The sequence below is a fragment of the Chelmon rostratus genome, chromosome 11 (genome assembly GCF_017976325.1).
Source record: "Chelmon rostratus isolate fCheRos1 chromosome 11, fCheRos1.pri, whole genome shotgun sequence".
Classification (NCBI taxonomy): Eukaryota; Metazoa; Chordata; class Actinopteri; order Chaetodontiformes; family Chaetodontidae; genus Chelmon; species Chelmon rostratus.
This window is the reverse complement of record NC_055668.1, coordinates 1,833,948-1,849,672: the sequence shown is the minus strand read 5'-3', so window position 1 is coordinate 1,849,672 and position 15,725 is coordinate 1,833,948. Positions and strand designations below refer to the sequence as shown.

At 42.1% G+C, this 15,725-nt stretch overlaps 1 protein-coding gene across 1 annotated transcript in view; it reads right to left on the bottom strand.

Annotated features, from left to right (window-relative positions):
- Positions 1–15,469, bottom strand: part of si:ch211-250c4.3 (uncharacterized protein LOC100535981 homolog) — a 37,143-nt gene extending 21,674 nt beyond the window's left edge. Inside the window, exons 1-2 of the mRNA XM_041947682.1 lie at positions 15,177–15,469; positions 711–1,531 (exon numbers count right to left, since the gene is read on the bottom strand). Coding sequence (XP_041803616.1) covers positions 711–1,531; positions 15,177–15,255 — 900 coding nt within the window. The 5' untranslated portion in view covers positions 15,256–15,469. The remainder of the gene's footprint in view (positions 1–710; positions 1,532–15,176) is intronic.
- Between the last annotated feature and the right edge of the window lie 256 nt (positions 15,470–15,725).

Sequence of the window (15,725 nt, the reverse complement as noted above, 5' to 3'; positions counted from 1 at the left end):
TGCTTTTCTTTTGTTTTGGCTATAACTTAAAGAGAATATCTGAAAACCAAAGGACCTCCATGTGTTAATCACACTTAAAAATACACTCAGGAAAATGACTATGTGAACCATATTTCAGCGCAGTGATGCAATTACCTGGTAACACAGAGGCTGGAAAGAGTTTAAAATTAGAGATAATGACAGATGGCATGAGATATTTTTGTTGCTCACCCAAAAGGGATTTTCTCCAAGTCTGGAGGAACTATAATTGTCCTTATTCAACAGTTCTGAAAGCACTAAACACACCACAAACACACAAGGGTACACACACAAACACACAAAAAAGCAAACACACACTCATGCACGAGCCTGTCTGGACAGAAAACATTTGTAAAGCTGACTGAAAGCTAAGCCGCTTTCACTGGCAAATATAAATTTGCCCTGTAAAGGACGAGTTGAACCGAAGATGTACCTGCAGGAACCTTCAATGTGAGCAAAAACATTTGTGGATATCCTGAAGGTGTAAGACTCCAATTCAAGGTGGAGATGAGAAAAACAAGCATTTCTGCCTTCATTATTCATCAAACAGCTTAGTGACAGACAAGACAGGGGGAGGGAGAGGGGGGAAGACATGCAACAAGGGGCCACAGGTCGAGTGGAGCCCAGGCTGCTGGTGAGGACATGGACAAACGTTCTACTTTGGCTACAATCTATCTACTGTGTCTGCTTACCACACTAAGTCTGCAGCATTCATCCATGTACTCCTCCAGGCTGTCACTGGTGGTACTCCTCCATACAGGCTCGGGCTCAAAGTCACTGCCTGTCATGTCATCACAGGCTCCTGCTGAGGATTGATTCCCAAATTGCCCCATACGCTCTAAGCATGTCCTTTCAGTTCCAGTGCTGTTCTCCGTGACCTGTCCAGACATCTCATCTCCTTCAGGGCTGATTCCTGAAGCGCCACGCTGGTCCCTGTCCACCTCCTCTCCTATGTGCAGTTCTACTGTCACACCTGAAGAACTGAGTTCCTGTGAGTGTATGAACACATCATCCAGAGTCTCCGCTGCCGTACTCAGATTATTATCCACCGAGTCCTCTTCCTGTTTAATCTCAGAGCTCTGTGCATATGTGACTAGTTCATCAGTGAGAGCTGTAGGGTCGGAGTTGGAGTTGCATGAATCGCAGGAGGACTCTCGACTGTGGACCACAAAGCTCTGCTCAGAGCCTGTCGGGCTGGACGGGGAGTTAGCTCCACTGGGCAGCTCCACTCCGGAGTCCTCCGACTCAAACTTGTACAACCTCGGCAGCTGAGAATCTGTGAAAATGTTAGGCAGGTAGTCCGTGCCAGCTTCCATTGGATGCTTCTCGTCAAAGCGGGAATTCAGCTTGGGGGTTTTGGAGGGCTCTGTGATGTCCTGCTCGAAAACTGACGCTGCGGAGATGGTGGACGCAGAGTCGTCAGCTATCAGGAGCCTGTCGTTGAAGTTGCTGAAGAGCTTCATTTTCGTCAGGACAACCTCACCATCCAGCACTGGATCTCTGCTTCCTTTACCTGTTAAACAGAAAAAGAAATACAGATTCATTCTGACAAGTCTATCAATACTACATTGCATTAAATCGAAACTGCCGAATTTCTGATCCGATGCTTAAATTGGCAGACTAACAAAAACCAATACAAATCATTGCAACTAAATTAAAAATGTTGTCTGATCAAAACAACTTCTTTGAGCAGTCTCTCTCATCCGCTGGCCGGGCTGGCAGTTTGTAATGTTTGCACACAGTCTGAAATGTCTCTGATGTGCTTCAAAGGAAACAAAAGACCTTGAAATACCTGAGATTAAGCCAAACTTAAAGTGTGGCTCGGGGCTGCCAGAGAGTGGCTTTGCTTGACTTGAGGTGATCGCCACATTACGTAATACCTGACTGGTGTGCAACTATAATTCATTTTATGGCATTTTAAGAATCAAATTAAAGAGTGTAGTAGCTCGGGTATTTCAACCATCCTGTCAAAATCATCTGGCTAACTCTGGACTGGATCCATTCTTTTGACCATGAATGGTTATAAAAAATCAAATCTATACTGATATGAATGGATGCTTGAGTGAAACCTGGTAACCAGGAGTGGTGTTTGTGTAATCCTGTATTCTTTAACTCAATTACCAGAGGAAGCTCCAAACCATTACAGGAAGCAGTCGTATGCATCCTCTCCTCTTTCTCATCTGTTTCATGTTTCTGTTAATCAAATGACATTTTTTCCATCCTTCCATCTGTTGAATTTTAAGAGAAAAAACAAAAGGCGTGCCCTATTTCCCCAGAGAAATGCAGGACCCTGATTAAGCTTAGAGTTTGCTATATTCATTTAGTCAAGTGCCTGAAATAAAACTACAGCTCAGCGCTGGATCACACTTTAACAATAGTGGAGGTATGGTGACTTCCTGCAGGGTGAGTTGGAGATCTTGCCAAGGCAAACAAGGAATTCTTTGAAGTGGTAAATCCGACACTTTTATCCTCTCTGAGGGGAACTTCGGAGAAGGGAGTCCTTGGAGGGGAATTTTCTCCAAAGTATGTAGTGAGAATTTGAATGGACGTGGAAGTCTTTGGCTTATTGATAATAGGCACAGCAAAGCAAAGTGTAATCGCAGTGTACGTGTGTGTATGTCAACAATGTGCGGTTTAGATGAGGCAGAGGGGGTGTTGTGATTGTGAAGGGTGGAGGCCTGCTCTGAACGATGAATGATTTACAAGTCGTTAGTTAGAAACCGTTAGCTGATTGGAACTGGTTGGAGGGTTTTCGACTTTAATTATAACTTGGCATAACTGAAAATCAATCACTCAACAAAACATCCACACACCCACAGTTCCTAGAGAATGACCATTGTTTTGATAACCCAGTTGTTGAGTAGGAGCACATGTGCCAAAACACTGATAGTGCCATATCTCTGAACCAGTCCTCTTCCCATGTTAAACAAGGTCTGTTTTCCCACCGTGGGTCAACACAAAAACCAAATCTAAAGTGCATTTTCCCTGTTTTCACATGCACTGTTTATGCTGGCCTGATCACACAGATAACTCTTCAAATAACACAAGATCACAACTAATTCTGTGTCACTCATCAGTCACTGTTTCACTCTTCCCTCGAAAAACAACAGCATCGCTTCAGATGCCCAATATGACACGTGAATGTGATTTATGAATGATGAATGCCTGTCAGGACAGAAAGTCAGTGGTGGTCTAGTACAGTCCTCTCTAGCCTTTTCTGAGTACTCTACATTTAACTGTGAGCAGAGTCTTCCCCTGACCTTAACAGAGTAGCTTTGGTGCCAGAACCACACATTATCCAAAATCATAGAAACATTGTATTGAATGAATTGTAATTGCTGTAATTGTAATTGTCATTTTTGGCAGTGTAGGAAGGCACTGTCATTATCCTGAAAGGGGCACGTAAACAGAAAAATGTCATATGGTCATTGTTTCTAAAGCAATGACAAGTCATGTTGTTGCAGCAGTTACTGAAAAGCCAAGCATTGTGAGTATTCAGTGTTTGTTGATGTACATGTTCGTTATTGGCTGTGGTCATTCATTATTAAAGAAGTTAAGATTTCAGTCAGTAAATGTGACCTGATGTGCTGGATTATGGCAAATTTTACTTCACAAACATGCTTCCCAGCACATACAAACATAAAATACAACTGTAGGACCCCGGTCACAATCCCATGTGAAGCAACAAAATGGACAACACAAGGTCAGTTAGAGTTAGAGGAAGTCAATGTGAGGTGTTTGAAGGAATGTAACGTGGCCTTTTGGAGGATATTAAATTTCCATTGTTTACTCTTGTGACGCTGTAACTGAATCACATTGTGGCCTCATCAAGGCAGTGAGTAAGATGACGCACTGTGTATGTTTTCATTTACTATTAAGTTTCAGTGCAGCCAAGCCTAATGTTTATTTTAAGAGATTTTATTTTCTTTATAGAGAAGGAAAGCTCTTGTTGGAGTGTGTCACAGGCTGGTTATGCATGCACATTTTTTGTAATGGCTCAGCTCAAACTGTTGACTCCCAAAATAAATTCTCTTCTGTGTAGGATAGAAAACTCATTTCCTGTTTTTGCCAAATGCTGGGAAACGTAATAGAATGCACGCAGCTATTTCCATTGTGGCTTTAGCAGGTGACATGCACCACGGCATCATGTTTTTCTGAATTACCTCACTATAATGAGTGGATTATAAAGCCATTGTGTGTTTATGTCTATGGTAGCCTAAGTCAGTGCTTACTGTCTCCTGAGAAATACCTCTGATGCCAGTCAAAGCTGGCGTGTCACATAAAATGACTGAGAGTCATCAGCAAACAGCAGTCATGACAAAGGCACAGAATCAGTGTTATTATCCAAGTGCAGCTTTGGACAACTTTCACATGCAAATTATCACCGACTGCAATTTTTGCTGCTGTCAGTCAGTAGCTGCGTTTCCATTGCCCCTAGAAATGCGCAAATCCTAAATATCGCAATAAAAAACGGTAATGGAAACACCTGAATTTCTAAAATCCTCTCAAATATCGCAAAAACCTTTTTACGCAATCATGAGGTGGTTTTTCAGCCGTGTCGATATTTAGGTGTATCGCAAAAGTGTAATGGAAACACTTTTTTCGAATTTACACGTCTCTGAGGTCAGCGGACTCCCCGTTTCGGGCCGGCCGCATGCAGTCAGATATAATGTCTTGTCAATTTTGTATGTTTTCTGGATCTCAATAAGTAGCAGACAAAAACACTCCAGCTGTTCCAGCTGTCACGCTGGCTGATCTGTTAAAGACAATCTGACAGCTGTGATCTCGTCCTGTGCGTACTTTGCAAAATCTAATCATTCCGTTTTCATTAATCGTGAGATGAACTTGTGATGAGTGTGTGCACCTCAGCTATGTGGGAGACATTAACTTTAATATTTACACATAATTGCTGATAGAAAATATGTTCACAGTCCTGTATTCTGCTGCTGCTCCGCCGGCGCGAGCTGACGCTGTCAGAGCCTCGCGTAATAACACAGTGATCAATAATAGGCCATTAATATCAGTGATCACTCTAAGTCAACAGATAATTTCTTTATTTCACCTTCAGCATGTGCTTTTTAATTATAGGGCTTTGTGTTAAGTTTTACCGACGCACAGCACGCACACACATCTCGCGGGACGTCCGAGAACTTCCGAGAATTTTGGCTGGTTCGCAAAACACTGTTCAATGGAAACACCTGCAAGTCGCATTCGAACTTGCAAACAACTGTAATGGAAACGCAGCTACAGAAACGAGTCAATGGTAAACATCCGTCTCTTGAATGAGCAATGTTAACCCATCATTAGCAACAGTGCTAAGTAGCTTACTAACAGGCAATAGTATTATAGGGTTTTACTTTTGGATTTGATCTCTTGCTTCAAGGAGCAAAAAGATTAAAAAAGCAGGTAAAAAACAGCAACAGGTTTAAGTCAGAGTTTCTCCTCGTGTCATTTTTGTTTTGTGTTTTACTTTGTGATGGCTGGTTAGTTTCACCTGTCCCCTGTTAGTCTGTATTTAGTCAGTGGTTTTCCTCTTTCAGTTGTCAGGTTGTCTGTGTTTGTTGCCTTGTCCTGCACTTGATTTCCTGCCGATGCCAAACCAGTTTGTTATTAGTTTGGTCATTTGTATTTCTTCTTTGTTTTCTGGAATTTGCCCCTGCCCGCTCTTGCGGTTTTTGCCTGCCCGTTCCATGTGTCTGGAGCCAGCTTTGGTTATTAAAGCTTGCTTTTTGTTCTTCAGCCAGCCTGCCTTCGCGTTCAGCATTTGCCTCCCATTTTAACTACCACAAACTGGTTCTTGTGATTTCTATGATAATGGTAGTATATGTTGTACCTCTGCATTTTAAGCCTAATTAAATCATTTTTTTTTTTAGGAAAAGATCATTCCTGGAAAGTTTCGCAGCCTCTGGTTTTATAGCCTCAAACACAGCTTGAACAGTAGTCTGCTGCTTGCCAGGTGTGCATGCATACATGTACGAAACTTTGATATGATACATGATGATACAAATCAAATGTATGCATGGTGTGCAGAAACAATAGCAACACTTTATTCAATAAGGAACAAATATTGCAGGTATAGTCCAGCTTCAGGGACAGCCTGAAGTATTTCAGAAAGATTATTAATAGTTTATTTGATTGATCTTCTTTCATAAAAGAAAATTGCAAGGTGTTATTTTTGATACATTGTAAAATTGGAACAGGTCACCTGTTAGAGATGGTCTCCACTTTACCGAGGGAACCCTGACTACAAGGGGCCCTCAGATCAGCCAAGAATGAGGCCATGGTCAGAGGCCCCCAGGGTGAACCCACCAGACTTCAAAGTGGCACTACAGATATCTATCTGTCTTAAAGCTGTTGGTGTCATCTGAACATTTACTAAGCAGGAAAGCTGTAAAATGAGCCTGCCCGAACATTCAGGTGTCTGTTGACCCAGACAGAGTCTCACTGGAATCTCAGCAATGCAAAACATGGTAATGTACCTTTCCAGGAGTATGAATACAACTAAAGCATGTGTTGGAGCAAAATGCCAGAAAGAGAATGTAGGTCAGGGGCTATCTCAGGTGTGAGCCAGATAGGAAACAGGGAGGAAGCTTTTGTTTCCATCAAACCTACTTTCACCAACAACAGATTTGTTTGGGACTTTATCTCTCAGGAGGAAAAGTATAGTTAGTTGGACATTACTTTAGTTAATTAAGGAACAAGATCAGGTCTTTTCTCTCTTTGCCTGATCTCGAGAAGGTCATCGTGCCTTTATTTCATCTCTGTAATTTATTACATTCAGGGCTGAGCCAGACAGCTCTGAAGCTGTGTCATGCTTTCTAGTAGTACAAGTGGCTACCAGAAGACAAGATCACATCAGCCCTGTTTAAGCCACTCTTCACCGGATACCAGTGAGTCAGTTTAAGAATTGATCTGAAGATTTTACTGATCACTTTTTAAAGCACCTCATAGCTGGATTCATTGCTGAATTGCTGCTCCCTGATGAGCCAGGTGGCAGTTCAGACCTTTGGCCAGAGCAAAAAAAACTATATCACCAACATATCTGTTTTATCATTAGTGGCTATCTGCATTGTTGTTTATTAGCCTCAGTCCAGATATGCCTTAATCATGTTTCAATTTTGTAAACATTTGTTTGTTTGTTTGTTTGTTTTAGTAACACTGTTTTGAACAGAGCTGCATAAATAAAGTTAATAATTATTATTACTAGTATTATTATTACTGTTGTTACCTAAAAGCATGGAGTCTCTCTCTTCATTACAATCTATTTAAAGCCTGGGTGTAATATTTGACACTGAACTTTCATTTGGAAAATAAATTTAAAAGCTGTTCAATCTTGTTTTTACCAATTGAGGAGCGTCTCAAAATTTAGATCGCTCCTCTGTCGGCCTGATCCAGCCCATCCTCACAGAGAAAAGCCATATGGGTGCAATTATTAATAAGACTCATATTTTATGTTTCTTGTTAGGTGGAAACCTCTAGTGGCTGTGCGAATTATGATGGGAGCAAAGTAGGAAGTCAGGTCATGTAGTGTCAAGACCATCAAGCTCCACATTTGGAGAAAGATGGAGTGGACTGATGGGTCAAACAAACACAGGACCTTCACCCAGTAGACCACTGTTGGTGTCCTGTGAAGGTCCGCCGTCGTCACTGGTGCTCTACCACAGTGATACATGTTGTTTTGGGACTCACTGGTAATTGACCTTTGCAGTTATTTAGGTTTCAGGATGTGTTGATCTGATCATGAGGAGGTTATATCTGCTTTTATTTTGTTTTCAGTTACATTACTGTGACTCATTGTGTTCGGGGTTAAGACCCTCCTGAGGATCTGACACTTGCAGAATCAGTGACTTTAAAATCACTTCTCAAAACTCATCTTTTTCAAAAGCCCTTTTATGACTGTTATCACTGCTCCATTTTATTTCCTGCATGCCTCATCAGTATTATTATCATTATTGTTGGGTATTCTTATTCAATTCCTTTTTATTTTTGTGTTATTTTTTATTGTCTGATTTTATTTGCCTCAGTTCTGAAATGGTTGAATCCTGTTTCAACCATGTGAAGCACTTGTTTTTGTCTTTGTTTTAAAAAGTGCTGTATAAAGTTTATTATTGGTTGTATTATTAGAAGCTAGGAAGAATACTGAATGCATTTGCACTGTTCAGTTCATGTACTTCATCTTTGTGTTATTATTCTGTTTGACAGGTCATGTCAAGGGTGAGGAAGAGACAATAAAGCTACCACCACAGCTGACACCAACAGATTTGTAAAACCTCTGACTACTTTTCATTGCCTACATTTTGTAATGAGCTATAACTTGTAGCTACAGTGTAGTTAGGTTACCATGCTAGCAGCTCTGTGAGGCTGTATTTCCACACAGAGGAAATTGTTAACATGGTCATGTTTAGCAGGTATAATGTTTTCAAGTTCACTATCTGATCTTCCTGGGTTAGCACACTATCATTTCCTAATTAGCCCTAAACAGAAAGCACAACTGAAGCTGACTCAGGAAAAAGATGATCACCAGTGTTATTAGAACTCATTCTGTTCTGGAGGATATGAAGGTCATGGCCATCCAACAGTTTTAGAGACATTTTAATCAAAGACAAAAACGTCAATCTCATGGTGGTGCTATGAAAAGTCAGGGGATCACCAGAGTTATTGGAACATATTGTCCAGGGACCATGAATGTTTGTATACATGTTTTGCCCAGTTCTTCTAATAGATTCTGATGTGTTTCATCAGCCATTGTATTAGCACTAAATGTTGGCATTGGGCATAAATCTTAAGGTGCAGATTCATCCATTGTGAACGGTTCCTGGGGATACCAGTCTTTACAGTATATGCTGCAGCTCTGTAGAAGTCATCTGTGGTGTCTCTCTGTCCAACTCATCTTCCTTCAACTACGAGCACTGAGGAAAAGTCGATCTGTTTTCATTGATAGGACAGCCCAAGAATTTGTTTCCAGAAATGTGGAAGGTAGAAACTGAAAACGCGTCACATGAGAATGTGGAAGCTCTGATTTTAATGAAATAACTCTTCAGTTCTGGCACAAGCAGAATAACAACAGACCTCTCTGGAAACCAAATCAGACACTGGTTTTACTCAACTTGCCACTTTATTCTGGCTTTTTATTTACTTACATTGTTTTTTCAGTGCCTACTTTTCCCCTTGAATTACCAGCAGACAATAACAAGGAGAGCAGGTTGACTTTAATTATACGCTGAAGTCATCTGGCCGACTCAGCTGTGTAATCTGACTTCTTGTTATTGTGGTCCCTGTCCTTCCCTACAATCCTCTCCACGAAACCCCGGTCAGACGGACAGGTGTCGGCCTGATCCGGCTGTCCCCATCCACCCCAAACAACTCAAACACGTATTCTGTTCTGTAATTGTCTACATGGGCTGACTCAGTCTATTTCCAGTCTCTGTGCGCGACTGAAAACCGCAATATATAATTACATACATTCCACCTCCCCTTCCCCCACCCCAGACTCATCCTAAAGCCTCTTTTCTGTCTAAAAACATCCTCAAGCCATTTGCCATCATACTCATTTGCCATTCCAGGCAGTGCTGCCGTTGTCTTTTAAGTGAGCCCCTTACAAAGTCAGAGTTTTCAGGGCTAAAGGTATTGAATTAGAATAAGTGGTCTGCCCTGTTGCAGAACAAAGCTCTAAGCTGCCTGGAAGGCTGGAGGGAAAACAAAGCCTGCATGCAGGGGTTAACAGAGGCCAGGGTTTGTTGGGAGTAAAAAACCACATCACTAGTGCTAAGTACACTTCTTTCATTCGAGCAGTTGACTTTTTCAGACAGTGAGTCACATATAAATACAGGACAGGTGCAAAACACGCAGACAGGGTGAAGACGTTCACCTGTTTTTTAGACAAAACAGATGTGACATTAAAGGGGAGCTCCACCAGTTTTGCAAATCAAAGTGTGTCTCAAGGTGCTGGATATGTGAAAAAGGCTCTAAAAGATGTGGAGTTTGAAAATCTGGGGGTGTGGTGTTAGAAAAGAGTGAGCTTACCAGAACTCTGTAGCCTACTCCTTATCTCTGCCTGAGGCTGGAGGCGTATTAGCTGCTATTAGCATAACACACCGGAATCTCCTACCAAGACCATATCTGATTCTGCTGCATCACCTTCTCCTCTCCAATTAAACTGTCCACCATGAGTCCAACAGTGTTATAGAAGTGACCTTGATGGAGGTATGATTGGATGGTGGTTACAGCTCTCCTACTGCTGCAACACAGCAACAGTGGGAGGCCAAAAGTCTGAGGAGCAAGTGTGCAGAACAGTGGACCACAGTGCTGTGAAGGAATGAGTTTTTCCTGCCTTCGTTGTCATGGCTGGTCTCCTTAGACAAATATAATTCATATGTTGAATATGAGCGACAAGTTTAAGTTTATTTACTTTATTGATCCCAAGACTGGGAAATTATTCTCTGCATTTAACCCATCACTGGGGAAACACACACACATGCAACATGCATCATGCAGTGAAACACACACAGGAGCAGTGGGCTGCAATCAAGCGCCCGGGGAGCATATTGGGGTGGGTTAAGTGCCTTGCTCAAGGGCACATCGGCCGGGGCACATCAGCCGGCTAATGGAGAGGGAGGGAATACTCCACCACAACCACGTTTTTCTGCCAGTCCTGGTGCCGGAACCGGCGATCTTCCGACCACAAGCCGCTTCTCCGACCTCTAGGCCACGGCGGTACTGTAAGGGAGCTCACCATCACATATGGAAGAAAATCAAATTTGGATATTCAGCCCATGGCTAGATTCATTTGCAATTACAACCATGTGTTACCTTAATCAAGGCTTTCTTCCAGCCACACAGCACATTCTCCTAATATCATTTTCCAGCTCTCGGAACTCTCATGACCCTAAAAAGGACACGTATGCCTCAAGCCTTTAGTCCGGTTATAGATACAGGCTTCACCTGCAGCTCTCAGCCTCAGTTTTCTGAGATTATGAAGGCTTTCTGAAGCACAGCATGTAGGCATGTGTAAGCCCTTGGGCTAAACAGTTGGCTCAGTTGGCCTCTCAGATCCAGAGCACAGGAGGTCGTAAACAGGCTGTGACAAGCCGGTTACTTTTACAGCACAGGTGGGTTCAGCCCTCTCTTAGCACAGGTGGTCAGTGATAAAGACGGGCCGCTGGTCTGCTGGAGCTGCAGCAAAGAGGTTGGGATGAAAAAATTATCGCTATGATAGAGTTGAAAAGTCTTCAACTATCATCCAACCAAAATCACTTCAGCTATGAAGAAGTTTACTATGAGTGTCTCGTTTTTGCATTTTTATAAAACAACTGCAATTTTAAAGGTGACTTTTTACTGATGAATAAATCAATAATTAATAATTAATTTATTCACTAATTAATTACATTTAATAATTTTAATTAATAGGCCTTATTAATGTCGCAGCAGGAACGGCATGACGCAGGTTCATAAAGCCCCAGATTTTTAAATGTGTGCTGCCCTGGACAAATTCTACTCGTGTCTTTCCATTGACTTTATATGCAGTTGTAACACCTCTAAAATTTGCTTCTAATTCTGTCTGATGACAGGGTGAGAATGAAACTGACACATCATTTTTCAACAGTTAAATTGTACAGAATTAAGTTAGTCAATAGAGGTGACATAAGGCAGATGTGTGATAAGGGGACATACCACTGTCCCTACATCCCCTCCACCCGCATCTCCCAGCTTTCAGTATCCTATAGAAGCAGCACACCTCTGGACTCGTCTCTCAACACGGGCCTGGCTGGGATCCCTGCTCTGTTTTTCACCTCTGTCTTGACCGTGGCATCATCGACCCTATGGATGATACCCAGACTCCCTCTCTATCAAAGTTAACGGGGGCCCCCCAAACTCCACTCTGTCTTATCAGAAACCATTAAGATAAGGAAAGAATGTGCAGGAGCACTGTAACTCAAGTCAAAACTCCATCAGGCAAATTTACTCTGACAAAATACAGGACACTGGGGTATAAGCAGCCAATTTTCACATAGTTTCTTTAATGAGACACTGGGCAAGACCCATATATACCCGGAACACTTTCGAGGTGTGGTCATGTTACTGAAACTCTGGAGCTCTTACTGCTTCAGTTTATCATGTCCTCAGTTGCAGTTCCTCATGCTTAATAAGCCTTATAAAGCCACTCGCAAATAAAGTCCTGCATTCAGCATATTACTGAAGAAAATGTAATGTGGTAGCAGTAAATCTTTAACTTTTTAGCTGTAGTGTGGACTTTCAAAAATACACAAACACTGTGGAGACAAAGCTACTATCTGTATCTGTTTAAGTTACAAAAACACCTGTGTTCAGATTGAGGATGTGGTCGTGGATTGTATTGGAAAGAGTCTACTCTGCTTCATTTTCTGCATTACATAGTTTTATGCTGCCATTTATACTCCCCATAAATATATCATTAAATTTAGCTTTGTATTTGAACCCCATCTTCAAAAAATGAATGAATGAAAGCTGTGCTATTGTTAATGGTCTGGGGAGAAAGTCAATATTGGAAATAGGAGGTCAGAATTTCATTGGGCCATATTGCATGATTTTCTTGAAAAAGTGGATGTTCTGTGTGTAAAGGGAGGAGGCCTTGATGAATGTGAAGTTGGTCTGAGCTTCCTATGATGTGAAATGAGAACGTTATTGAGAAACATTTAAAGGAGATTGTGCACACAAAGGGAGGAGGCCCTGTTTGAAATCTGTAGTTAAAAAATGAAACAGCTGTTGGGAAAAAGTTGAAAAGCTTAAACACTGAGACGGCGCCTAACTTCACCCGCTCAGTTTCCTGTCTTCTGTGCAGTGTCACTTCAATGACACCTGATCACAAGGTAAAAACAACACAACAGTGGTCGAGCTTTAGTCTGCACTGACACAGGGTGAAATGTCTTGGTTAAGGTTACGTATATATTGCTAGGCTAGATTTGCGCCTTAAAAATCTAATTGACATTTTCTAAGACATTTTCCTACTTTTGGAGGAAAACAAGGAAGTTCCTGTTTATATTCAGATCTGAATCAAATTTGCTGTTTAAAATTTAAACTAAATCTATGTGATTTTGAAACCTTTGTTTGCTGAACCAAAACTAAACCTTCAAAATACAGTCTGGGGTCATTAAAATTCAGACCAAGTTGAACAAAGCGGGTTTTATCAGACCCATGTGATGCTACCTTCCTTTGCAAAGATAGTACATAATGACTAAAGAGAGAAGTATGCACAAAAGTGATGAAGGTCATGGTAAAACCAAATGTCAATGACCGGAGCAAATCTCTCAACCCTCCATGTTCCTCTATCAGGGTGAAAGCTACTCATCTTTGTGCATATGTCACACACATTTTCTTCTTTACTCAGATGAGAAAATGAAATTCTTGATGCCTGAGTTATGTCTGACAACCTCTCTCCGTTGCATATTTCAGGTATTAGTCACCAAATGATGATCAGGGAGGGCAGCATTTGAAACTTTTCTGGTTGCTTTCCACAGTTTTCTGCAGTGTCATGAAACAAAGCACACTGGATTTCAGACAGTGCTGTTATGTTACTGTCTGAAGAAAGGCAGAGTTATTTCATACGGCTTCAACTCCCCAGACAATCTCCCGCTCCCGCCTGAACTGAAACAGCGATGAAACGATAACACGGACACACACAAAAGCGCCAATAAAAAGCTGCTCCCCGCTGCACTGTACACAATGTAAGTGTTATCTTTACAATGGCCCTCTTCTTCTTCCTCTGAGTAACATGGCAAACAATGTGACTGCTGTCAAGCCCGGCGAAGGGGCTCCCTCACGGCCGCAACAATGAGCAGATTTATCATCCCTCCCACAACAACATGGTCAGAGGATCTGCTCCTCAGCAGGTGTGGAGGCTCGTACTGTAAATAAACCGACAGGGATATCTGAGCGAGGCTCGGCGTGGAATGCAGAGCAACCTGATGCCAGGATTAGAAAGAGGGATGAGAATGAAAATCCTCAGCGAATCACTGCAGAGTTTTACATTGCGTTTGATTTTGGGAGCGTCACAGAGAGAGATTTCAACAGCTCAACAGATTAACACTGCTTAACTTTGCATCGTTGAATATGATGTCAGAACGGCCCTTTTAGTCAAATTTATACCAATCAATATATCACTATTAACAATGAGCATGTGTATTGTGAGCAGAGATACTAAAGAAGGAACCAGAGCGATGTTCTCCTCAGCTCATTGGAGGATTTTAACCTCTTTTAGCTCATTGTTTTGGTTATACAGCCAACAACCCCAAGTGGTAAAAAAAATATCATAATAGTTAACACTGGGTCAGATGGCGACATGCTTTGTTAAAGGTGTTGCTCATCATAATGGACACATAGCTCATCACCCACTCAGAAGTCTATAGCCTCTTTTACCTGTTTTGTTTTTCCAGCCAGCAAATGTGCGTCTACTGTAAAGCTCTGATAAACACACTGTAAACTACCTGCCCGGCACCGAACCGCAGACAAGCCACATTAACTCCTACTTTCCCGGTGGTTTTTCACAAGCACGCATGAAGAGTGCAATTACCTGCAATTCTTTTATCCCATTTTCATGTGACAGTAGACATGGAGAAGGTAGACTATATGATATACATGAGTTCTCCATGTCTGCTTTGTAAGAGCACCCATAACAGCTCTCAGTTTTCATTAAAACCACTTATTTAGGTGGAAGTTTTATGATTAATGGCCAGAGATGATCAGAATCAGGTCTTTAATGCTGGTTTTGGAACTTCATGGATGAAGTTAATTTATGGTCTTGGAATCCAATTAATCTCTTAAAAAACAGACTGAGTCAAATGATGGAGCTGCTAATCTAACAGATTTACTTTGCACAAAATGCTCCTGTAGACCCACAGATAAGGTAAATTCTTAAGGTTTTCACACCTCTGTCAGTCACCTACAGAACAAAGCACAGCACACAGTGCCTCAGAGTGGTAATCATCCCTCATCAAATGAAGTGGCTGTTAGCGGATGGCGGTAGCAGTGCTTTGTGATTAGAGGATTTGTCTGCCAATGAGCGATCAGAGACATAAAATACAACACACCCTGTGACTCAAACTAGTGCTGTGTCTCTCCTCACAGAAATTACATCACCAATACTGCCATGAAAAGACATAGAAGAAGACAGGAGACAACAGTACCTTTCCTCCAAGGAGCCAGGATGGAGAATGACCTCTGCCAGCTGATTACCAGCCCAGCCTTTTTCCCCTTCACACTCATGTTGCTGTAACAATCCCTGAGGCTGAGGAAAAGTCCAAAGTGGTGAGGATGAAAAAAGAAAAAAGCTTCCTCAGAGATTCCTCATCATGTTTTTCAAGAGATTAATACTTTGAAGATCAGTTGTGGAAAGGACGTATGTTGCTGGAGGATACAGTGAGGTTGTCCTCCAGTGGGGTCATGATACCTGTGTTTCCTCGCCGGCTGGCCTGCCTGAGCGCTTGTGTGCGAGAGCTGTGTGAACATACCCAGTTCTTCCAGCTTAGTAACAGGGCGGGCTCCACCGGCAGAGTCACAGGAGGAGGAGGAGGAGGAGGAGTGGCAGTCCACCAGAGCCAGAGAGGTGAAGGAGGAGGAGGGGAGGACTGAGACTTACAGCCTGAAGGTGAAGAGCTGGGGGAAGAGCAAGAATGAAAGAGGGAGGAGCCTGAGATTTCAAGTAGAAAGAGTGCATTCACATTAATCAGTTTCTC